At 39.1% G+C, this 25371-nt stretch overlaps 1 protein-coding gene across 2 annotated transcripts; it reads left to right on the top strand.

Moving 5' to 3' along the window:
- Positions 1–5594: 5594 nt before the first annotated feature.
- MACIR (macrophage immunometabolism regulator) lies at positions 5595–25185 on the top strand. Of its 2 annotated transcripts, none has more exons than XM_007449901.1 (3): positions 5595–5750; positions 13345–13434; positions 22451–25185. In XM_007449901.1, the coding sequence occupies exon 3, from the start codon at positions 22474–22476 to the stop codon at positions 23095–23097; it is 624 nt and encodes a 207-aa protein (XP_007449963.1). In that variant the 5' UTR covers positions 5595–5750; positions 13345–13434; positions 22451–22473; the 3' UTR covers positions 23098–25185. The 2 variants fall into 2 exon arrangements, with proteins under 2 accessions (XP_007449963.1, XP_007449964.1); XM_007449902.1 differs by lacking the exon at positions 5595–5750 and adding an exon at positions 6314–6698 and having other exon boundaries at positions 22451–24922.
- The last annotated feature ends 186 nt before the right edge of the window (positions 25186–25371 follow it).

Here is a 25371-nt window from a genome sequence, read left to right as displayed (position 1 = left end):
TTTTTTTTTTTTTTTTTTTGTCCTTTTTTTTTTTCACCTTGTAAGTAATCTTTTATTTTTTTAATTTTTTTTTTGTTTTTTGTTTTTTTTTTGTGGTACGCGGGCCTCTCACTGCTGTGGCCTCCCCCGCCGCGGAGCACAGGCTCCGGACGCACAGGCCCAGCGGCCATGGCTCACAGGCCCAGCCGCTCCGCGGCATGCGGGATACCCCCGGACCGGGGCACGAACCCGTGTCCCCCGCATTGGAAGGCGGACTCTCAACCACTGCGCCACCAGGGAAGCCCAGTAATCTTTTATTTTTAATTGTAATATTATTTATGGGTTTTTGCTCACTAGGAATTCTGTGTCGCTTTCAAAGAGATGGTATGAAACACAATACATCAGGAGAAAGACATGTGCTGATGAATTATGGTCCTGAATGTCATCATTATGGTGATGTATATTAGAATAGGGATGGAGGAGTGAAGTTGAGGGATGAGTCTGTGTGCTGTGCATTCTTGAATGATCCCCAAGAAAACTGTGATACAATTATTATCCATGTTTAGCATCATATAATCACAAAGTGTTTGCCTGCAGAGGGAACCATTTTGCTAGGTAACTACGCATATACACTGCCAACACCCTGGGCGACATCCATTTACCATGTCTGTCTTGCTCTCCTGCCTTCTTTTTCTTTACCTTCAAGGTGCACCCCTCTCCTTTTAGTAAAACTCTATTGCCACCCCTCACAGGGATTTGTTTTGCCCTAGTTTCCATCCCCCTCCTCCAAAGAGTATAATCCAGAAAATGAAATCATCTTCAATCATATATTTTCAATGACATATTTGATCTGGAACAGTATCAAGAGAACTTCATCAGAAAGTCCTGGCAGAGCTCACCAGGCAAAGCAGAAATGTCTGCAGAGGCCAGGCATCGCAGAGCAGAGTGAAGAAGCCTGGGTTTGGAGTTGAGCCTCAAAGACCTAATAACTGCACAGTCATTAAATTGGAAAGAAGTATAATTGGTAGTCCGAAGATGTAGACGTGGTTTTTCATTGGATAGCCTGAGTTAACAAATAAATTAAATGAAAAAAAGTTGAAGACTTCAGAGGAACATCTCTGAAAGGAAATTTGAGAATTAAATCTAGAATTAACGTAATACATTATAAGATTTCTGAAAGACTAAGATATAAATATCTAAACAACAATGAGGAGGTCTCTTTATGATGAATGAGAAATGGAGGAATTCTTTTTTTCCACTCAACAAATATTTACCAGGTGCTTAATATGTGCCAGGAACATTTAAGGGGCTAGGAAATATAGCAGTAAGTAAAAGGAATAAAAATATCTACCTTCATAGAGCTTACATTTTAGAGGTGGAAACAGATGCTAAAGGAGATCAATTAAATGAATGGGTTATGCCATAAATACTTTCAAGGCAAGCAGAACAAGAAAGGTGGATATGCACTTGCTGGAGATGTCAGAGAACCATGGTTTTAAATATTGTGCTCAAGGAAACCATATGTTTATAGGTACCAGTGAAAAAATTTCTATGAAAGAGCTAGCAATGACTATAAATAGAAGCATGAGGATCATCTACAGAAAACAATATGTATCTGCCACATTATAACAGAAAAATGTGACATTACCTCATGTCTCAAATATTCTAAAGATGTCCTCTCTCTATAAGATGAATATCATCATGGTGTTACTTAAAAAGTGGCTTCATCAAGGTGAGATTAGGTGCCCCTTCCACAGACTTCCATAGCACCTGGTACTTCCTTGTTGTAGGAGCTTCTATTCCCCAATATTGTTCTTGGAGGAGAAGCTGAAGATAACAGAGACACAGACCATGAAGCCTCTGACAGAGAGAAAAGACTTCTAAGGTCCTGCTAACTTTCAAGGTTCCACAAGGTTGGCTGTACTTTGTTTCCTGCCCTTGTTTTCTGAGATATGTGTCCATAAAATATTCCCACCCTTATTTTGGTGGACCTCTGTTTTTTGCATCTAAGCTTTTTGCTTTCAATAATTTTAGCTCTGAGTCACTACCATATCTTAGGTACTGTACATAGGTGATATTAATACTCAAAGCAATCTGGAAAAATGGGTATTATTATGTTTGTTTTCTAGATGAGGAAGCAAATATGGTTTGGTAGGTTAAATAATTTGAACAAGGTCATGTGGCTAGAAATCCTGGACTGCTTGATTTCAAAGTCCAGCCTATCTTGATGTTATCACATCGTATCTTGTAAAGTAATTCGATGACAAGGTAGGTATGGGTCAATTGACCCATAAATGTGCAGATAGTTCACAGCAATAGTAACAAATAGGAAAAAAGATTTTTCCATAAACTCTTCTTATTCTGGAAAAGATTGAGTATACAGAAGTGAATCTTCTTAATTAAAAAAGATAAGGATTTTGGCTAAGTGTTCAGGAATAACAAGAAATTGCAATACTGTAGTAGGTTAATGATTAGAAAGGTAAAAAAGCCACTTTATATAATTTCTGAATAGAAAGTAATAGTGTAATCAAGACTGTTAACAATTGGAAAGCATCAAGCTTTGATTGGCTGAGGAATTTAAAAACTGGTATTTAAAATTTTATTTTTTGACTAGGCATTAATTTTGCATGGTTGAAAATTCAAAATATACAAAGGAATATATAGTAAAAGGTTGACCTCTTACCTCTGTTCCCCAGCCATCAACTTTTCCTCCCTAGAGGCAACTAATATTGTTCTCTTCCTGGCTATGCTTCTAAATATGTTCTAGATATGTTCTAAATATGCAGATTTGTTGCTTTTAAACTCCTTCAGTTTTTAAGAACATGTTATTGTATGTTCACATGCTGTTATAGGAAGTAATACAGAGAGATCCATATACCTTTACCCAGATTTCTCCATTGGTAATTTACAGTAGAATACTATATAGTATTCTATACTATACAACTATAGTTCAATATAGTATACTATATTCAGTACTATGCTATAGTTCAATAGCACAACCAGGATACAGAGCATTTACATAACCAAGGCTTCCTTGGCAGTAGCTGTCTCTCCCTCTGTGGCTACAGCTTCCATCAGGGTGACCCCTGGGCTCCAGTAACCCTGCCTCTTCCCTTTGTTTCTCCAGTTAGGAGCTGCACTTGCTAATTTCTGGATTACCTTGTCAACCCCTGCTTAGCTTCTGAGTTCTTCCGTGGCCTGTGTTATCAATTCCTTGCATCAATTGTCTTTGTAAATATTTGAAATGATCTCTATTTTCCCTGTTAGCACCTGCCTGAAACAAGTGGATTTAAAGAAAAGTGGTGATGTGGCATTTCTTGCACACCTGGCTTTGTAGTTTCTGTTTTATACCCACTACGTTGTTATCAAATCTACCTATCCTGTTCTCTCAGACTATTTCCTAGGCGATGCTCTTTAAACCAATGTATAATCCTTCCCAGACAACCATCTTTTTTTTCTGGCTGCGCCCTGTGCTTTGTGGGAACTTAGTTCCCTGACTAGGGATCGAATCCGCGGAGTCCTGACCACTGGACAGGTAGGGAATTCCAGACAGCCATCATTTTAAAGTGATTTTTCTGGGAAGGAGGCTTGAGGCAAAGATGTAACTTACAAAAGGGGCATTTGAGATGGAGTGTCTTGACTCCCCAGATTCAGAAGGCCTTTCAGATCACAAGGTCTACCTATGGTACATTTGCGCCTAATTCTTTATAAGCATGCCATTTTTCTTTGTAGACTGAAAGATCTTCACAGAACATGGAAGATCTCTGTTTTGGGCTTCTGCATTACCCCCACCCCAATTCCGCTCTTCAGCCACGTCCTTGCAAGCCACAATTGATCTGAATTAAGACAGTACCCAGGCAGAATCTTTAGGTGGCATAGACACATCAGGAGGGGCCACACATAAAGCTATTATCAGCCATTAACTACCTGGTGAATTGGTTTATTGGGTGTTTGTGACACTCAAGAACTGACTGAAGTTTTGATTGGGTGATGAGTCAGGGGTAGGATGGGAGAACAAAGCACCACCCAGGGAGGGAGGCAATTTGGACACAATGCCCCTCAAGAGAGCTATCCTTGAGCCTCATAAATTTAAAGGCAAATCAGAACTTTACTGCTTTTGGCCAAAGAACATTGACAACCTTTCAGAGCAAAGGGCAAGTACAAGGCATTCTTCTGAAAAGGTTACAAGATTTCAGACAGAACAGAATGAAAGTAAGTTTCTGAATATAAAATATACCATGTTTTGGAGGTGGTTTTATGAGAACTGATCATCAGAACAATATACTACTGTGTCAAACAGATTATAGTCTGAAATAACTTTCAGTGTTCTCCTAAAGTACTGATGAAAAAAAAGTCCATTCATTTATTCATTTAACACATACTACATCGTGCCAGGTTCTATATTTGAGAAGTTACACATATCTGTTAGAAATAATTTATGTTTTCCTAAAATTGTTTTATAATCTTCCCATACGTATTTTAGGGCACATAAAGTAGTATAAAATGTCTTCTAGCTGAGGAGACTCCAGACATCGCTGTTGAAATAAGGGTGTTCAGATTTGTCTTTATAGTTTCAGGGGCATATATAGATTTTGGAACGAGTGTGAATCAATATTTGTTTACATTTGTATTAATTTACACCAAGATTATGCCTTTTATGTTCAGATAAAGCATTTTCTTAAAAAAACAAAAAGAAGGAAGAACAACAAACTCTCTTGGATTGAGACTGGAACACAAATTATCATCATTTATAAACAATTCTGGGGTCTCATTGGCTGGGTTTAAACCCACCTCAGCCACTAACTCCGTGTGTGTGACCTCGAAGAAATTACTTAAATTTTCTGCATGCATCTTTAAAACGCGAATCATAATTGGTCACTCTCTTACAGAATTGTTGAGGAGTGTAAATTAGAAAATGCATGTTAAAAGGCCTGGCACACAGTGAGGGCTAAATAAATGTCCATAATTATTCTTATCTCTGAGTTTGATAACCGGTTTGGCAGAGGAGATGTACATAAATCGAGAATAGGAAAGAATGATCAAAGGAAAGAATTTCTTACAAGAATGGAAAAGATCAGGTCTGAGGATTCAAAAAGGGGCTAATCAAATCAGAATCTGAATTTTACCCTCCTCCCCACATTCACTAGATATTTAGCATTTTTCTAAGATTGACCCTATAATTTGTAATTTCATGGGCTTCTAGTCTTCTCTACTTCAGCTCAGTGCTGCGTCCTTAAAGCGGAGACTCACCAATGACAAACATCGCCACAACACATAACTGGGGCAACTTGTGTGTTGTCAGGCCCGCGAGTGGGAGCACTTGAATTGTTGGGCGCGGGTTTGGACTGGGCAGGGGGCGGGTTACGACTCCTCCTCCCCCTCCCCCTCAACCACCGCAGCCGGCAGCTCCACCCCCTCCCCCCAGCCCCCTTCTTCCAGCTCCCGAGCGCCTTTCTCTCTCGGGTCCGCCCTTCCTCAGGGTGTGTGAGCTGGGCGCAGGAGGCGGGCTCAGCGCTGACGGGCTGCGCCTCTGCAGCCAGAGGGAGGAGGGCGGGAAGGCGTGCGGCGGCGGCGGAGGAGGAGGAGAAGGAGGCGGGGACTACGCCGGGCCATAGCTGGCGCCGAGCGCGGTGGGAGCGGAGAGGGTACCCGGCTGGCTCGGCTGGCAGCCTCAGCCCGGATCTCGACGGCGCAGCCCTGCGCCTCCCGAGCCCTTGTCTCAGTCTCCTCGACCCCAAGCACGGCGGAGGCGGCGGAGCTGTGGGCCACTGGTAGGTTGCACGGGGACGGCGGTTCCTTCTGCAACCTTTTGTGCTGCAGAAAAGGTGGTGGTGGTGGTGGTGGTGGTGATGATGATGATGATGGGTGGGTGGGTGCGTGGGTTAGGGGGGTTGCCCCAGTCATCGATCCTCGGTGCCAGCCCCAGTCGTGGCGCCGCCCCTTCCTCCCTGCCTCGTCTCGGGGCCGGGCGCGCGGTGCCCGCGCGGTGCTGAGGAACCCTGACCGGGCGGGCCTCCGGGATGGACGGCGGGCGGCCTCAGCGGCCCTTGGCCTCGGCGGTCTGGTCCCCCGGCGCCCGAGCAGGGGGGTAGAGTCTGGTGGACTGGGTGGGGCCCTGGCGGGGTGCCGGGAGCCCGCAGTTTCTTGGCCCAGGGTGGGGTCGGAGACGCCGTGAGTGTGCAGCGCTTGTGAGTGAGGGTGCAGGGGCGTGCGCCCCCGTGTGCGCGCGGCGTGCGCTCGCCGGGGAGGTGCGGGACTCGACGACCCATTGCGCGTCTCCCGCGGTGCGGCGGTGCGGAAGTCGGCGCGCGTTGGCGCGCACGCTGGCTCATCCGCCGCCGTGGCCGCATCGCGGGGCAGCGGGCCTGGGGGGCCCCATTGAGAAGTAGGTCCTTCCCGGGCCTGCTGCGCCTCTGGCTGCCTGCCCGGGCCGCGCGCCGGGTGCGAGTGACCGGGCCAGATAGCACCTCGGGGCAATCCGTGGCAGCCTTATCTCGCCTGCCCTCCTAGTCCGCGCAGCAGTCTGGGGGGCGAGGCCGTCCGGGAACCCGCAGCCAGCGCCCGCTGCGCGTCTGCCGGTTTGGCGGGGGCGGGCAGACCGGCCGTGGCCGGGGGCGCGCGTGTGGATTCGGGCCGGGTGCTGGCCAGAAGCGAAAGCGGCAGATGTCCTTGGGCATCGCCGCCCTCGCCCCACCTGTCGCGGGTGAACTTTGGGCCAGGTGGGAAGCGGAGGAAAGGGGTTTCCGGGGCGGGCGGCAGTCAGACCTTGAGAAGGCGGCCCCATTGTGAAGCTGCCAAACTCTAGTGGTGGAATCTGCAAATCTGCCAGAAAGGAGATGGGAACACGAAGGGAATGATGGCCCTGTCCCTTTCTCCTTGTAAATGTTCCACATCCTTAGGGTGTCTCTGCTTCTCCAGCTACGCCAGTTTGCACTCGGGTTGGTTACTGATTTGTGTCAAGCCAAGATGCTGAGTGTGTATGTGTATGGCTCTGGCGCACAGGTTAACACTGGGGCTGGGAACTTTTTAATCATTCGAGGAAAGAGGAAGAATGGAGGCAGTAGCATTTTATAGCGTGCTCGCTACACCTAGCCAAAAGAACAGCTCTTGCACAACATTTCCGACGTTTCTAGACTCTTCATTTTACATTGCTTTTCTCAGATAAGCCACACTACAGTTCACTTGTAAGTTGCTTTATTTATTTATTTTTAACCCTGTAGAGCAGATTAGACACTAAGGAGATGGAAATGACCTCTTCCCAAAGTTTATTTTCCCAGTCATTTCAAAATACAGTATTGGTTATTATTGTGAAGCTTTTGGTACTTTCTTAATTCAAGACCATGATTTACGCTTACACAATTATACTTAATGAATGTTTCACAGATTTCTCAGTGTTTTTATTATGTAACTGTGTATGCATTATAAACTTAATAAAATGACCAGCATGAAATACAAGGATTAATGATCCCGGAAACCTCTTGATTTGATAAGAACTGGTGTTTAGAATATGCTTCTGCCAACATTTTAGGTTATTTAATTGTAAATTAGACTGTTTAGTAGTATCTCTTCCAGGGTATAAGACAGAGGGTATTTATTGACCTTACATAATGGTCAGTGACTTTGTTTACTTTCTCTGTATAATTTTGTATACTTTGGAGAGCTAGTGGGCACATTAACCCTTAAAAGTATTTAGTGTGGTGGGAGTAATAAAACCTTATACAGGATTAAACAGGGTATAAGACAGAGGGTATTTATTGACCTTACATAATGGTCAGTGACTTTGTTTACTTTCTCTGTATAATTTTGTATACTTTGGAGAGCTAGTGGGCACATTAACCCTTAAAAGTATTTAGTGTGGTGGGAGTAATAAAACCTTATATACAGGATTAAATTTTTTTTTTTTTTTTCTGATTTATATCCTCTGGGGGAAAATCAGCTCGTTTCCTCCAGAGAGAGCTCTGATTTCATCACCAGCGTATCAAAATAAGTTCTTGGTTTTAAGCTTTCATCTGGAACGTTAGCCGATTCCACTGTGTACACCTGTCCCATTTCAGTTATGTTTCCTAAAGGGCAAATTTCTTGTAAAGACTGTATGTAGACGTGCAGTTCCAGTTACTGTCAGTCATATTTGTAGTGAAACTGAATTTTTTTCTAAAAGTAGAAGGATGATTTCACATAATTATAAGCCACTGGTAATTTCTTTAATTTCTACTAGTAGAAGTAGAAAGAAAATGAATGCTTCCCTTTAAGGAATTTACTATTCAAAGAACTGATATTAGAAAGAGAAACACATTTTTTTCTTCTGGACCAATTAGGGGTTGTCTTTCCAGGTTGGTGTGGTTAATGATTTGTTTGTAAGGTCAAGGATGGTTTCAGAAAAGTCACACCCTACTTAACTCTTCTTAAAAATTATTGATGATTTAGTTTTTATGAGTTGCAAGTGGAAAAGTAAGATGAATTTAAAGTAACCTTTAATACGAGCACATAAGTATAGCTAAGCATTTTACTTTCATTGTGAATGTTGTACTTTGGCAGTTAAACCATTTTATTTCTGCTCAGTGTTCTCTTACTTGAGAGATTTTTTTTTTTGCGGTACTCGGGCCTCTCACTGTTGTGGCCTCTCCTGTCGCAAAGCACAGGCTCCAGATGCGCAGGCTCAGCGGCCATGGCCCACGGGCCCAGCCGCTCCGCGGCATGTGGGATCTTCCCGGACCGGGGCACGAACCCGTGTCCCCAGCTTCGGCAGGTGGACTCTCAACCACTGCGCCACCAGGGAAGCCCTTGAGAGGTGTTTTAGTCCTCTTTTTTTTTTTTTTTAAATTATTAGAGTAATCTCTGGAACTGTTGGTAGCAAAATATTTTCATTAGTCTGAATGGAACTTTTAAAAATTGCTATTTTTTGCCAAGTCCTTTTCCACTATGTGTCTCTCCTCAAATAGCCACTCTGAGGAGACTACCTGCTTCCTTTTTTTTTTTTTCCTTCCTGTCTTGGGAACTAGAATTAGAACATGTAACTTCTCTACCAGTTTTCTTTGCCTGAAGTTTATCTTTCTTTTTGTAATATAACCTTTAATGATTTGTGAGATTTATTTACCAAAATTCTTGAGGGCTATATGCTCGCCTTCATATTTATAACCTTATGATTTTTGGAAGTGATATTTTGTTAATATTTTTCATATCGCTATTTTATTAATGGATCTGTGATGAAGCCAGAGACTTGTGGCTTTTTTGTGTGTAGGGATTTTGTGTGGGCTTGAAAATTTCCATATGGAGCTTCTATATTTGGGGGAAAATCACTCCTGTTAGGTTCCCAATGCCATTCAAGTTTACTGTTGTATGTGTTAGATTTACTATGTATTTCCATGTCTGTCTGTGTTCCCCTCTTGTCTGGTCTCAGGCTTCACTTTTTATATTTGCACCAGTACCTGTACAATACTGGGACACAGTAAGACCCAAGAAATATTGTTGAATGAGTAAATGAATAATTGAATGGCTGAGTGGATACACCCAAAGAAATACTACTCAGAACTGTAAAGAAAGCCACTATGCAAGCAGAAGGGTCTTTCTTCCTTTCTTTTTATTATTATTTTTATTATTTATTTATTTATTTATTTATTTGCGGTACGCGGGCCTCTCACTGTTGTGGCCTCTCCTGTTTGCGGAGCACAGGCTCCTGACGCGCAGGCTCAGCGACCATGGCTCATGGGCCCAGCCGCTCCGCAGCATGTAGGATCTTCCCAGATCGGGGCACGAACCCGTGTCCCCTGCATCGGCAGGCGGGCTCTCAACCACTGCGCCACCAGGGAGGCCCTCTTCCTTTCTTTTTAAATTCATTGCCTTTCCGTTGTTATATATTACTTTTGAGTAGGATGATAATACAATTAGCAAACTGGGACAGGTTTGAGAGATAAAGGGGGTGCTGTAAATAATTATGCCAGGGCACTCACTGGCTATAAACTGAGACATATAGTCACCTGACTTTTGAAGGACATTATTTTCCTGTGATGGTATCTATCACCTTGCCTGAGAAAATTTGACACACTTGCTAGTTAATGTTTGCAGACTTTTCTGTTTGTAGAAACTTCATTTGCAGTCAGATGTTGGGTGTCTTTTGCTTAGTCACCCGTGGCTTCCCTGTCCAGAGGCCTATGGGTAGCTCTGGACCAGGCTTAATTTTTCCTATTTTCATTGTTTACAGGATTATGTCACAGGACTTTCTGCTTGTTTCAGCTGCTTATAGCTGGAAGCCTTGTGTACTGTAGCCTTTGCTCTGTTTACTTCCCTTTGTTTTTTTTTGCTTTTTGTTTTTAATTAATTTTTATTGGAGTATAGTTGCTTTACATTGTTGTGTCAGTTTTACTTCCTTTTGTTTTTTATGCAGTGTTTAGTCCATCTTGTAAGAATTTCACATGAGCTCTTTTCCCTTTGGCTGTTTTTGAGAGAAGATCCATTGATACTTTGCCAAAGCTTCATGTTCACAACATTGGCCAAAATCAATTGCAAGTGCTAGAGATTTATAGATTTTAATGTATCCTAAAAGTGTTATTTGGAGGGTATATATTTTGGGGACTTTTGCATTACAGTCTTTTAGTTCTTTCTAATGGGAGATGAGAATAAAATCCTTATTATAATTTTTACTAGGTTCCTTTATAGGAAGTCTCTTAAAGAAGCTATATTCTTATACTAGTTTCTGACCTCGTTCTTTTTATTTTAAAATTTTTTCTCTTTTTCACCATCTTTATCATCATCATCCTCTTAGCACCTGTGCATGGATAACGTGCAATTACACACCAAACAGTAAGCCGAGTCAGAAATCAGTAAAAAATGGAACAGAGTTCCTACACCTTGGTTTCGCCCTGTGTTGCTCCTTTGGACTCTCTTTGTATTTCTGTTTTTGGCTTGGCACTGGCATAATAGGGATAATTAGTTACTACACTTTGTTTACTATGAAATTACAGCCATTTCCTAGACTTCCACATCAGCTCTAGTGCAAGAGTTGGATAATTACTTTAAAGCTCCTCTGCTTTCAAATCCAGAATGAAGTTTTAGGTTGATTTTCCTTTTAGTATTGAAAAAATATTGGAAAAGATATTTTTCCAGTGCATTTAAAAGCTTGAAAAGAAGGACATATCACCAGAAACATGGTGCAAATTATATGAAAGTTTGAGATTTTAGACTGCTTTATAATACTATTGTTTATTTAAAATCAAACAGTTTTTAATTTTTTCTAATGTTCCTATTTCTGGGTTTTCAGTCTAGATTTCTAAAAGTCTAAATGAAGTCTGTCTCACTTTGTGATAGATGTAGCCCTGAAAAATCAACCTTTTTGTATCTGGCATCCAACCATATAACCAGCAAATATTGGCTGATACATTTTTTCCTGGCTTAGAATTTTTGATTTAAAAAAGTCTTATAAGATCTGAGGAGAAAGGGTCTATGATTTAGAATGGTTTTGTATAAGACTCTCCTGTATGTGCCTTAGAATTCCAACATTTTTCACGCTGGAAATAACCCTAGAGTTAGTAATTAAAACTACCTTCCTCCAGCCGTTTCACAAATGAGGCAATAGAGCTTTTAAATAAAATAACCCTCCACATATTTAAGATAGGATCCCACTTACAAAAATTAATATACATTTTTCAGGAACATGATTATTGTGTAAAAAGCTACACACCTGGGCTTATCACTAAACAGAGCCATGTGTGTGTAAAGTGATGTCAGTGGGCTTTGGAACCAGACAAATTGGGGTTTGGATTTTTGCTCTGACTTTCAAATAGTATTACTTGATTAAATACTTTAAAACTGGGGTAATATTTTCCTGATGGGACTATATAGTTGTTAAGATTAAATGATATAAATTGCATATAGGTTTTGGCTTGTAGAAGGTGCTAAAAATAAAAAAAAATGGTTTTAAAAATTTCCCTTCCCCATTAAAAATCCATTTACTTGAATAAGAAATCAATTTGAACTTTATAACATTAGGATTGGGGAGATTCTTTGGGGGTAATTATGTTAGATAAAAATTATTGTTAGGTAACAATTTTTGTTACACTGTGATTCATTTTATGTTAAAACCAGAGGCTTCATTGGTGGAACAGACTTAATTATCTAGGTTTCTTGGTTACCCAATTTGAAAATAGTTTGTGACAAAAAATGAAAGCGAAGGTGTCTAAACTAAATCTAAAGAAGTTTCAAAGGTCGATAATCTTGTTGGTTTCTCAGGATGATAGTTTTGGGTGTGTTAGCTCCTTCCAGGGTCCCAAGCGGAGGAAGCACATACCTTTATTAATTCAGTAATAATCCATTTCCTTTGGATAAAACTCTTATGTGCTGGTTAGAAAAATAATGAATAACAAATCTTTTTGGGAATGAGTTGAACTGTTGCCACTTCAGGCTTTGTGCACTTACATAGGTAAAATGAATGTATTCAACTCATTTGAGCCACCATCTGCCCCCAACAAGTTAAGCACAACAGAAAACCCACCAACCAAAGAAACCTTTACAGGTGGAAGAAACTTTGAGTTTTCTTGGTCTCAAGAAATTAACCCAGTTAATTGGGGAGGTACAAGATAAAGATAGATTTTCTTATACATTTGTCCCCAAGTAAGAGGTGAAAGGCACAGAAGAGATGTTAGAAACCGTAAGCAATGTAATAACTATAAAGAAGTGTTTTTGAGTTGTTCTCTTTTAAAAAAATGTTTTTCCATGAATCTTTCAATCATTTGCCTCAGAGCAGTCTTAGGGAGGATTGTTGCTATTTTATGGCTAAAAAGAGTAGACATCAAAAATTAATTGCATAATAATAACATCACACATTCTCAAAGGGGTTTGCAGCATGCAAAACACGTTCACCTACTTCTCATTTGATCCACATAACAACTTTATGAGGGAGGAAGGATGGAATTGTCCTCATTTTAAAAATTACTACTTATGCCAGGTCAAGAGGCAGAGTTCTTAGCAAGGCAAGGTCTAGGACCTTTTCTTTTGACCCCAGTCTCAGCATTATATTTTCCATAGGATACTGCGAATCTGTTGAACACATGAATAGGATTTGGATGGTGGAACCAACATTTAATAAACCCTAAGTTTTCTTGGCTCTTCATTTAGCCCTGGTAGCTACTATTAGTCTCCAGGTAGAAGTTAAGCAACAGAATACAGAGAAACAAGCATGATAAAATGTTTGAGGTTGCATTTAGCTGAACAAACTCAAAATTACTTTAATTAATTAATATTGTATCCTATGTAACCTGTACCTGGTGTTAGTATCTCCTGATTCATCATGCTTTGCAGTTAGAATTGATATAACTGCTTTATAAGTTGTGTTACTTGTTAAATTAAAGGTTTATTTTTATATTTCATGTTTAGTATCTGGAGTAGAGCAGAAAAATTATTATGCCTGTGTTCCCTTGGGACTCATTGGAAATTGTACAGTGACATCTTCCGGGATTTAGGCTGGTGAGTTGTATTTTGCTTTTTCTGTTTGTTAACCAGTTGTATGAACATAATACTATAATATGTTTTAAGTACTATATAAACCAGATGAATATGAAATGTCAGTATATTATTATAAATATATATAGTATAATTATGAAATTTTTAATAGTGAGAACTGAAATTATTATTACAGAATGCTAACATTATTATAATTGAAATGTTTGACTTTTTGAGTAGATTTTCCTTTTTTTATTCTTGTAAGATAAAGGAGGTCTTATGGAGTAATATTTTGAAATATAGTAAAGAGGTAGTTCCTCTAATTTCAGGGAAATTTTAGTAAAAATGTTAATCTCCAAAGATTGGTGAAGTAATTTGCAGAAGGTTTGGTTGTGTATTATACATATAGAATGGCAAACAGGTAACTGAAAGGAATATCATTTTCACTTAGTCGTTTCTCAATTTACTGCAAGTGTGACATTCCTTTTATCACACCATGAATTTAAACTGTTAAAAATAGGCAGTGCTGTTGTTGTCTTTTTTCAGTGTGTCTGTGTACTTGGGCTGGCACAGTTGTCCATGTGTCTCCAAGTCTTTGAAGGGGAAAAAATTTAATAATGACTTTTTTAGCATTTAAAAAATTATATTAGTGTGAGTTCATGCTTTGGTATGTTATTCTACTTGCTCAATATCTTTGTAGGTCCTGGCTTTGAACCACGTAGAGTGGTTATAATCTTTTGAAAAAGCAGTTTCATAGTAAGTGATCTCCAAATTAGCAGTCAGCAGTAGAATGATTTAAAAGAGTGATGGGGGGAAAAACAAACAATGTTTTATTTAATAGATATAACCTGTCAAATTTATGGAATGTAATTTAAGACACTAAAAAATGGAAGCATAACTAAAGTTTTCAGTTTTGAGGAAAAGAGCAAGAAGTTTGAGAACTATAGGTACAAAGTACTTTTAGAGGCTATTAAATAAGAAATGATGTGGCTGGGTCATTAACTCATTCAATTGAAATAAAGCACAAAACAAGGAACAATGAGTAGAAGCTACAGAAATGTGTGTGTATGTATCTCTGTCCATACAGTATACATATATGTGTACATATGTACATATGCATAGGTATAAATGTACTTCTTTATGTAAATAAAAAGACATTCTAGCAGAGCTGCAAAAGGGGAAATGAACCAACTTGAGAGGTGGTGAGTTACCTGTCATTGAAGGTGTTCAAACATAGACTGGACAACCGTTAAGATTCCTTTGGATTCTGGGATTAAACAGTATCAGAAGGATTTTTTTTTTGGCCACTCTGCATGGCATGTGGGATCGTAATTCCCTGACCAGGGATTGAACCCGTGCTCCCTGCATTGGAAGCATGGAGTCTTAACCACTGGACTGCCAAGGAAGTCCACAGAAGGATTTTAAAGAATTTTAAAATTTGGAGGACCATCAAAAACTTGGTGTGACAGGCTTATTTTTAAAGTCAGGTTTATTGAAGTATAATTTATATACAGTAAAATTCACCCTTTTAAGGTGTATAGTTTGATGACTTTTGACAAATGTAGCCATTTGTGTAGTGTCAATGTATAGAATATTTTCATCCCCACCCCCCAAATTCCCTTGTGCCCCTTTGTCGTATGCCCTCTCCTCCCAAGCCTCAGCCCTTGGCAGCCATCGATTGATTTCTGTCCCAGCAGTTTTACCTTTTCCAGAATGTCATATAAATGGAGTCACAGAGTATATAACATTTACTGTCTGCTTCTTTCACTTAGTATAATCCTGGTTTGTTCCTTTTCATTGCTGAGTGGTATTCCATTTTATACATGAACCACAGTCTCTTTGTCCGTTACCCTGTTGGTGGATGTTTGGATTGTTTCCAGCTTTTTTTGTGGTTATGAATGAAACTGTCATAAACATTCATGTTCAGGTCTTTGTGTGAACATATATTTTCATGTTTCTTAGGTAAATACCTACAGGTAAGGTGGGTGGGTTGTTTAATAAGCATTTATTTAACTTTATAAGAAATTGCCCAACTGTGATCCAAAGCGGCTATACCTGACAGAGGCTTCTAAGAAGCTAAAATAACTGTAACTATACCAAAGTATGTGCAGATGAAGAAGCCCAATTCTCATTCAGTGCATAAATTTATTTATATTTTATATCCAGTTTTAACAAGTTTGATTAGCAGATGTTTTTTAAGCACAGCAGTGGATTAGAAACAGTAAATTAGAAGGCCTTAGGGATAAGTTGTTAGCAGTTGGAAGCAGCCAAAAACGATGTTCACTGATGTGACTATAATTACTGATTAAGGAAAAGAAGGCAGGAACTTACAGGAGTGAAATTCTTCTATCTGTAAAGTTCTGTGTCTATAAGACAAGTTCCCAAACATGTCTGCATATTAGAAGCACCTGTGGTATGTTTTAAACATGTCAGAGCCCAGGCTACGCCCCAGATGATTTACAAATCACAGATCTGGGATAGAGCACAGACATCAGTATTTATTGAAGCTCCTTGGATGTGTCAGTGTGTAGACAGCTTTGGGAACCATGTGCTAGAGGCACAGCATGATGACATTGAAGGAGAACTGGACTTGAAGCCAGGAGACCTGGAACTGCACACCTGGCCCTGGGTAGGCCCTTGCCTTCGCGGCTTACATGTCCTCTTCTCTGTAATCGGAGGTTCCGGGAAAGTGAACTCCTAGATGACTCTGGCACTAAAACTAGATAGATCTAGATATCACTGGACTGATAATGGTCATGCTTAGGAAGGACTCCATTTCCCAAGGAATGACTCTGTTCTGAATGGATCGTTTCAGGTACCTCTTGAAAAGGATTTTGTTCACATGATATTTTTGTTCCGTATATTTAGACAGTTACATTACATCTGTTTTGTCTTAAGTTTTGTTGCTATGTGTTGCTAAAAACAGTTCAAGCATACTGGAGCAGTTTTTTGGTTACTGAGGGTGACTTTTTTTGATAAGCCTGATTAAAAAAAAACACTCCCAGAATGCAGTACTTCTCAGAAGAATTCTTTGTATAGTAGTTGTGAAACTTATCAGCTATTTTCAGAGCTGGTCTAAGGAGCTGAGGCATCTAGGTTATATTTTCAAAATGTTGCTCCTGGTGCCAAATGTATAGGAATTTTGGCCTCTTGGAGGGTGTTCAGAGCTGAGTAGATTCCACGGTCACATTCTTTTGAGTGTGCTGGTCTTGATGCATCAGGTTCCCCTACATGTGTGTTGTGGTTTGGACTTTTTGCTTTAGTTTCAGCTAAACTTCACAATTGCATGCTGTACGCAATGTTTTTAAAATGTACACTGTGTACATTTTCCTGGTAAATATTGAAGTGTTTCCTTGTTTAGCGTTGTCTAGTTTTGAGTCCTCATATACTTCAAAGAAACAGAGTGGTGCCTGTGAACATTGCCAGGTCTTCCATATGCTGTATAAATATACTTGAGTGCCACTGTTGCTGATTGGATTGTGAGGGAATTTGATATTGAAGACCCTTAGGTGTCATTTAAAAAAATTACAGTTGTTTCTGGTGCTTGTTTATGAAACTCAGTTATAAAAGCATTGTTCAACTACAAGTTGACTTTTTTATGCTTGTTGCATTTTCTGTTCTAGACTCTATTCCACAGAATATTGCTGCTTCTGGTATCATATTTTCTGTTTCCAGTTTTTATTTTTGCTTCAAATTGCATATGAAAGGCATTAATGGAAACAGTAAGGGTCTCTGTTGTTGGTCTCCAACTTGTAGTGCTCTGTGGTACAGAAGTTAGCAGGGGGCGTGATTTCTCGGTTCACATTTATTCTTAAGGATGCAGTGGGCGTGGTGCCTGTTGCACATATACCTGCAATATTTACAGAGAGTGCTTTGTAATTGTTTATCTTGGCAGTATGTTTTTTTGATACAAGTTTTATTTTGCAATATAAAACAAAATGCTTAGTCATGAATATTGTTAAAAATAACAAACCCGTAAGCAGAGTTTTCATGGTAAAATACAAAGAATATACTGCTAACACAGGCTACATCCGATGTAGTCACGGTAGCCGAGTTCCCTGATGAATGCCTTTAATAAAAAATTTTGCAGTGAAAATTATTGGACATTCACATATGCTGACTTTGAGACCTTTCATTTTTTATTGTCTTTCACGTCACCCCCATTTTTTTAGAGGGTACTTCCCCCTCTTCAGATGGGACAGTACCTACACCACTTCTGCCCGTTAAAAAGATAAGTAAACGTTGATTGTGTAACTGCTCTCAGGATCTTGCTCCAATATTTAAATCTACTCAGGAAACTTTCGGCAATTTAACAGCATAAAAAGTTTTGTTTTCGGTCACATTGAGGAATGGAAGGTTATGTTGCTTAGTCAGCACTCTACCCAGCTAAAAATAAATATTTACTTGCCAATCAGCTAGCCTCCACATAGCTTTCTTAGTGCCACACAGTAGATGTTCTTTAGAAAGTCAAAATATAAGTAAAAAGGATCATTTTTTAAAATCTGTGCAATTTGCTGAGTCCTGGTTTCACCATTCATATTCCTACATGAGTGTCAGGATCTGAAGATGTTTTTGTATATAGGACAGTATGCTACAGAGACCATGAAAGCACCTCAAAGAGCTGTTAGTTTTGAGAATGCGCAATCATTTGGAGCAGGAGTACTGATGTTTTATAACTAAAAACTGCAGTTTTCCAGCCCTTAGAATTAATCATCAGAGGTTCAGCAGGTAGCAGCTGTTATGTATGTAATATCTAAAATGAGCTTTTTCATGTTCCAGTACAGCAGGACTCTCATTCAGAAGTGTTACATAGAGTATTGATCCTTAGTTCCTAGGTTAAAAATTTTTGTTAGAGGATATTAGAAATGCTTATTTCTTTAACCTTCTGGTTAAGTAGTGTTTTCTACAGGGAGTGTGTTGTTTACATTAGTAAAGTGTAGTAGGTTTCTTACATATGGTAAGTTTTCTTAAAGTATGGTAGGCTGTTTGGTTGAAATTTCCAGAGTTCTTAAACTACATTTTCTGCTGAACAATCTAGGTTAAATCATTGTCTATCAGGTTAGATGTCTGAAGATCCTGTTGGATAGTTTTGCCCAAGCCAGGTGATATTTTTTATGGTGTTTTGGCTGCTGGAAACTTAACCAGTCATAGTTACTCATCTAACAGAAGTGTCTTTTTCTTGTCACACCAAATGTTGACCTTTATACATTGTCTCACTCACTTTCTTCACTTTTCTAATTTTCTAGGTACTTATTTTTAAGCTGGTATATAATTTCTTTTTCTCTCAAACCTTTGTATCCTGCCATTCATTATCCTCAGCCCCTAGAGATTCTAAGTATTCCTCTTGGTCTGCCTTGATGCAGCAGGATTGATTTAGTGAGGGAGCAAACTTTTAATGATTGCATTGACCAGAGAAGCCTGTGCCCACTCTTCTTTGCTGTGACTTTGCACACTGTTAGCTCGCTTAGCAATTTTTATACTAAGGGGCAAATAAGATGACTTCCAGCTTAGCCTCTTTTTGAATTATCACCCAATTCAGAATGGGTGAAGCGTGAATTCATGAATTTTAGGAAGTTTATAATATACCCAGGGAATGCAGTAAGGTGACTGGTGGAAATCCATGGACTGTCATGGACTGCCAGATTTGGAAGAAACCTAGACTGGTTTGTCACTTAATGTGGCCTGATGGCTTGAGTGTCACCACCTAGGTAACTCTCCTTGGGTGGTCCCCATCTCCTCCACAGCCCTGATTGTTTAGGTTTCACTGACCCTCCTCTCCTTCTCTTTCAGAATGAAGTATCAGAGAAACACTTCCCGCCTGTAGCTGCCTGTCAGGTTAGGTATGTTGGAGGCCTTGGATCTGTCCTCTTGTGCTCTTTCTGGACTGCAGAATTAGTGGGAAAGGAAGGATTAATTTGTCATTTGGCTTAGAGTAAACATTTGTTTGTTCAGCGTAAAATCTGATGAGCTTTCATATGGCCCTCTAAAATTTATTAGATGAGAAATCTTCAGGTTTTTGCATGCACATCAAAGTATGCATGGTAGTCACCTCCTATTCCCATCCTCTGAACAGAGAAATAAATTATACAATTAAATATAAATTTATTTTAAAGCTAGAAGTGTTGAGGGACTAAGGTATTTTGGTTAAATTAAAATTGGAAATAGTCTAAGATTTAGAGTAAAAAGTAATAAGCAAAACTATATGTATCCCTTTGACATTTACTTTATCTCAGGAATCATTCTTTTTTTTTTTTTTTTTTTTTTGTGGTACGTGGGCCTCTCACTGCTGTGGCCTCTCCCGTTGCGGAGCACAGGCTCCGGACGCGCAGGCTCAGCGGCCATGGCTCACGGGCCCAGCCGCTCCACGGCATGTGGGATCCTCCCGGACCGGGGCACGAACCCGCGTCCCCTGCATTGGCAGGCGGACTCTCAACCACTGCGCCACCAGGGAAGCCCTCAGGAATCATTCTTGATACTAGTTTTCAGTTGTACTAGAGATGTGTGGACCATAGTGAGGACAGGATGGCATCTGGTAACTTCTTCATATTCTTGGTTTATTTATTTTCTAATGAAGGAAAAGAAAATATAGCATGCAAGTGAAGGAATAAGGTTGGGACTTTTTTTTTAGCTTTCTGATTGCTTGGATTTTGAATGAATACCCAAATTTTAGAAAATGATTCAATTAGGAAAAGGCTATTTGTTTTACAAAGGGATTCGTGAGTTATTTAATATAATAGCCTAATTCAATAAATGTTTAATCTTAAAATCACATTATTTTTTGACATGTTATTAGTTGACATCGTTTTAATTAGTGATCTGAGACATTTAAAACTGTGCTACCTACTTCTAATTGAAGATCAAGTAGAGGTAAAGTTTATCAGAAGTGACATTGACACTCAGTTTCCCTTGGATTTTATTTTCCAAAATTCCATCTTCAAGTTTCTAGGAACCTGGCCATTGTTTGTGGTACTTTTGGTTGCTAGGGTTTTCCAAATTATGTAATGTGATCATTGTGATGAATAATATTAGTATTCATTGTGAATTGTTCTGCCATTTACCAAACTATTCAAAAGTGCACTGTCTTAGGTGTTGCAGAATAAAATAACTGTCAAATCTGTGGTATATTTTAGGATTAAATAGTCAAATAACATTTGATTTTTATATATGTTTAATATTAAAAATGGCATGATTTACTGGATTTAGGATTAACTTTTAAACTACAAAATGGTTTTCTTTAAATAATTGATTGCAGATAATGGAATAAGTAACATTTACAAGGTTTGTGGGAACCTTCCCTTAAGACTCCTCCATACCTTAAAAATTTTTTTAGGTCTAAATTGGATTCTTTGGAGAAATTGATCAGCTTTTATCTTTTATTGTATGCCCCTTAAACACAGTTGAAGAGTTAATTAAAAAAAAAATTTTTTTTTTTTACATCTTTATTGGAGTTTAATTGCTTTACAGTGGTGTGTCAGTTTCTGCTTTATAACAAAGTGAATCAGTTATACATATACATATGTTCCCATATCTCTTCCCTCTTGCGTCTCCCTCCCTCCCACCCTCCCTATCCCACCCCTCCAGGCGGTCACAGAGCGCCGAGCTGATCTCCCAGTGCTATGCGGCTGCTTCCCACTAGCTATCTACCTTACGTTTGGTAGTGTATATATGTCCATGCCTCTCTCTCGCTTTGTCACAGCTTACCCTTCCCCCTCCCCATATCTTCAAGTCCGTTCTCTAGTACGTCTGTGTCTTTATTCCTGTCTTAGCCCTAGGTTCTTCATGACATTTTTTTTTTCTTAAATTCCGTATATATGTGTTAGCATACGGTATTTGTCTTTCTCTTTCTGACTTACTTCACTCTGTATGACAGACTCTAGGTCTATCCACCTCATTACAAATAGCTCAATTTCATTTCTTTTTATGGCTGAGTAATATTCCATTGTGTATATGTGCCACATCTTCTTTATCCATTCATCCAATGATGGACACTTAGGTTGTTTCCATCTCCTGGCTATTGTAAATAGAGCTGCAATGAACATTTTGGTACATGACTCTTTTTTTTTTTTTTTTTATGACTCTTTTTGAATTATGGTTTTCTTGGGGTATATGCCCAGTAGTGGGATTTCTGCATCATATGGTAGTTCTATGTTTAGTTTTTTAAGAAACCTCCATACTGTTCTCCACAGTGGCTATATCAATTTACATTCCCAGCAACAGTGCAAGAGGGTTCCCTTTTCTCCACACCCTCTCCAGCCTTTATTGTTTCTAGATTTTTTGAGGATGGCCATTCTGACCGGTGTGAGATGATATCTCATTGTAGTTTTGATTTGCATTTCTCTAATGATTAATGAAGTTGAGCATTCTTTCATGTGTTTGTTGGCAGTCTGTATATCTTCTTTGGAAAAATGTCTATTTAGGTCTTCTGCCCATTTTTGGATTGGGTTATTTGTTTTTTTGTTATTGAGCTGCATGAGCTGCTTATAAATTTTGGAGATGAATCCTTTGTCAGTTGCTTCATTTGCAAATATTTTCTCCCATTCTGAGGGTTGTCTTTTGGTCTTGTTTATGGTTTCCTTTGCTGTGCTGAAGAGTTAATTTTAAAGTTAATTTTTATGTTGGAAATATTTTGTGGATTCTTGTGAAATTGTGTATGATTATTTTTATTTGCTTCATTATGTTGAGCTCTGTATTGGATTTGCTTAATAATCGCATCAAGGAATAAACTTTGTGTGATTGAATGGAGTGCTGCATTTAGAGAAGCATTGCTGTTGTTTTCTGTTAACGCTTCTCCATATGAACCTTTCAGAAGTCCTTCAGACTTTAATTTAAGCTGCCTTTGAGTTCTTGCAGGCAGAGAAGTAGTAGTCATTTCATGCTTGCTGTGGAACATTTAATAGACATAGATAAAAATCCGTCAGATGTACATTGGTTGTTTTTCCGGCTGGTGTTACTTCACGCTCCTTGAGCCTTCTCAGACCACCCAGCTTGGCCCGAGGTTCTGATCGTTATACTCTTCTAATCTGAGTCTGTCTGCTTTTAGGAGTGTGCAGACTGGTGCCTAAAATGGAAGTAGATGTTAATGGAGAGTCCAGAAGTACCCTGACCACCCTGCCCTTGCCCGTGGCCGAGGTGAGCTCCCCGGGAAAGGCAGAGGTGGAGAAGCCCCGCTGTTCCAGCACTCCGTGCTCGCCGATGCGCCGGACTGTGTCAGGCTACCAGATCCTCCACATGGACTCTAACTATTTGGTTGGCTTCACGACTGGTGAGGAACTCCTGAAGTTAGCCCAGAAGTGCACAGGAGGTGAAGAGAGTAAGGGAGAAGCTGTGCCTTCCTTGCGCTCCAAACAGCTGGATGCAGGACTTGCCCGTTCCTCCCGTTTGTATAAAACCAGAAGTAGGTACTACCAGCCGTACGAGATTCCAGCTGTCAATGGCAGGAGGCGAAGGCGGATGCCCAGCTCAGGAGACAAGTGCACTAAATCTTTACCTTATGAACCTTATAAGGCCCTCCATGGGCCTCTGCCTCTCTGTCTTCTTAAAGGTAAGAGGGCTCACTCCAAATCTCTGGACTACCTCAATCTAGATAAAATGAACATCAAGGAGCCAGCTGACACAGAAGTGCTACAGTACCAGCTTCAACACCTGACCCTCAGAGGGGACCGTGTGTTTGCTAGGAATAATACATGAGTGACTTGCAGAGGATGTAAACCAGTTTAGGTCAGCCTACACTTGGCTAGAAAATTCCACTGTTGTACTCTGTACAGGACTCTTTACATTATAGATGGTTAAATCAGCTAAGTGTTCCTGGAACATAAAAATTGGATCAAATTTTGAATTCAGGAATGAAATCACAGGTACTTGAGGTGAAATCATTCTAGAGCACGCGACTGCAAGGAAAACAGAATGTTGACCATTAGTTTGTATCGCTTTTTAGCTGGGAAAAAAAGGCTTTGGTACAGTAATATCGTCTTTAAAATTCTGATACTCAAATTGGAAATGTTATCTGCTTGGTTGTTGCTGACTTGGTATGATTCATTAGAAATTTATATCTTAAGTACTCAAGTACTTCTTTAATCTCTGTACTTTACTATAAAATATATGTAATGATTTGTTTTATGAAATTTAGAACTTGAAGATTGCTAAATTGGACCATGTTTTATTTTTAAATATTGAGTTTAAATATTTTATAACTGGTTTTGCACTGAAAAAATTAACATTTCAAATTGACAAGAGAATAATCTTTCTTCACTTGCTTCAATAATATTATTGAGCAGTGAATTTTTTATTTCCGCATGGAAAGTTATTGATCTCTATGGCTGTAAAATATTTCTTTATAGCGTTATTAAAGTGTGTCTTAATAAAATTAAATTTGGGATACAAAGTATTTATTTTACAATGGGTGGGGGGAAACTTTACAGGAGAGTTTCCAATATGAAGTTTTCATAAGTTGAAAAAGTTTCCTTAGTGCTTATTTTCTAATTTAAAATTCATCTGGAACTTTAAAATGGAAAGGATTCTTTAAATTGTGGATTATAGGCATAATACTGATTGCATCTGAATGTTCTGTAAGTGAATGGAACTCTAATAGAGGAACTCATGATTTCTACTCTAAAATGCTTAAACTAAGTATGAAGTGATACCATTCAGCATGGCATCGGGTCATTTCAGTTTTAGTTCTGTGCAGCACAGGCACTCATAGAAATTCCACTTTCTAGGATTAGTGCAGGAGCCTAAAGTGCTTCTACAGTTTTAATGGGTTAATCCTGGATTACTTAACAATTTATGTCAATTGCACTGGTTTAATTTGTTGCTAAAGAAATAATGCCCTGGCTTTAGTAACAAATACAGCTCAACTATTCTTGAACATATTTTGAAAAAAAAAATGTATGTAATGTACCTTTTGTAAAAGTTTCTATTTCTTTTTTTCTTTTTTGACTCTTGAAGGTGCAATTTATTACTGAATTGTCATTTCTGGGAGCATAGACCTTATTTTAAATTTTATTTTGGGGGCTGTGAGTTTCTAAGGTGTTAGCAATCTTGCTTATAAAATAAGAACACCTTTTAATTAAATGAGTGGGTCATTCCTGGTGCAGTTGTGACTTTTATTTGGCCAGAATGAGTGACAAACTATTTAGAGCAGAATAAGTATTAGAAAACCCTAGGAACTCTTAATCAACATTTATTATACTTCCACTGAGGCAAATCATGTGAAAGAGCCTCAGGGAAGTTGGCCCATATCTTACTGAGTTGATCAGATTTCTTGGTGGGCTGGAAATTTTCAGCTATTTTACATTTTAAAGTAAATTGCACCTTTGTAACATATTGTATTGACGAATGATCACTAAGATTAACTATATCTATACAGTCATTAGTTTGACAAGAAATAGAATCCTGTCAGATGCCAAAGAGTTGGGATTTTTACGTTTAATGATTAAACACCATTATTTATTGATGACTTACCCTGTGGAACTGTATTATTTCTAACTATGAAATAAAAGGGTGATATAAACACACATTGTTGTGTTGTGCTTTAACGAGGTCCATCATCAACAGGCCATTTACTGTTCAAGGATTCACCAAAGCAGTTATTTTTAGATTCCATTTTTGTTAAAGAAAATAAAATAATTTTGCATTTGGTGCTCATTCACATTTCAAGGTGAAGGATGTATTCATGGCAATGGTATATGTTGAGTCACACAACTGTGTGACTGTGAGATCTGTCTCTGCCCATGCGCCTACATAATTTCTTAAGCTAAATAAAAATATGTAGCTGTTTCATTTTGTTTTTAAAGACAGGTGTGAAACTCTGCAGCAAAAATGAGGGGGGGTTAAAAGTTTGAGATATATCTTCTATTATGTGATTAATAAATGTATATAATTTAAAGTTTGGTTTCCTAGAAAGAAAGTTTCGAAACTCAGGGTCAGTGGTTTTCAGAATGTGTTTGCAGAGCCCCTTCACTA

Source organism: Lipotes vexillifer, unplaced genomic scaffold (assembly GCF_000442215.2).
Source record: "Lipotes vexillifer unplaced genomic scaffold, Lipotes_vexillifer_v1.1 scaffold742, whole genome shotgun sequence".
Lineage (NCBI taxonomy): Eukaryota > Metazoa > Chordata > Mammalia > Artiodactyla > Lipotidae > Lipotes > Lipotes vexillifer.
Note: the sequence above shows the minus strand (reverse complement) of the source record. Positions and strands in the feature narration are given on the sequence as shown.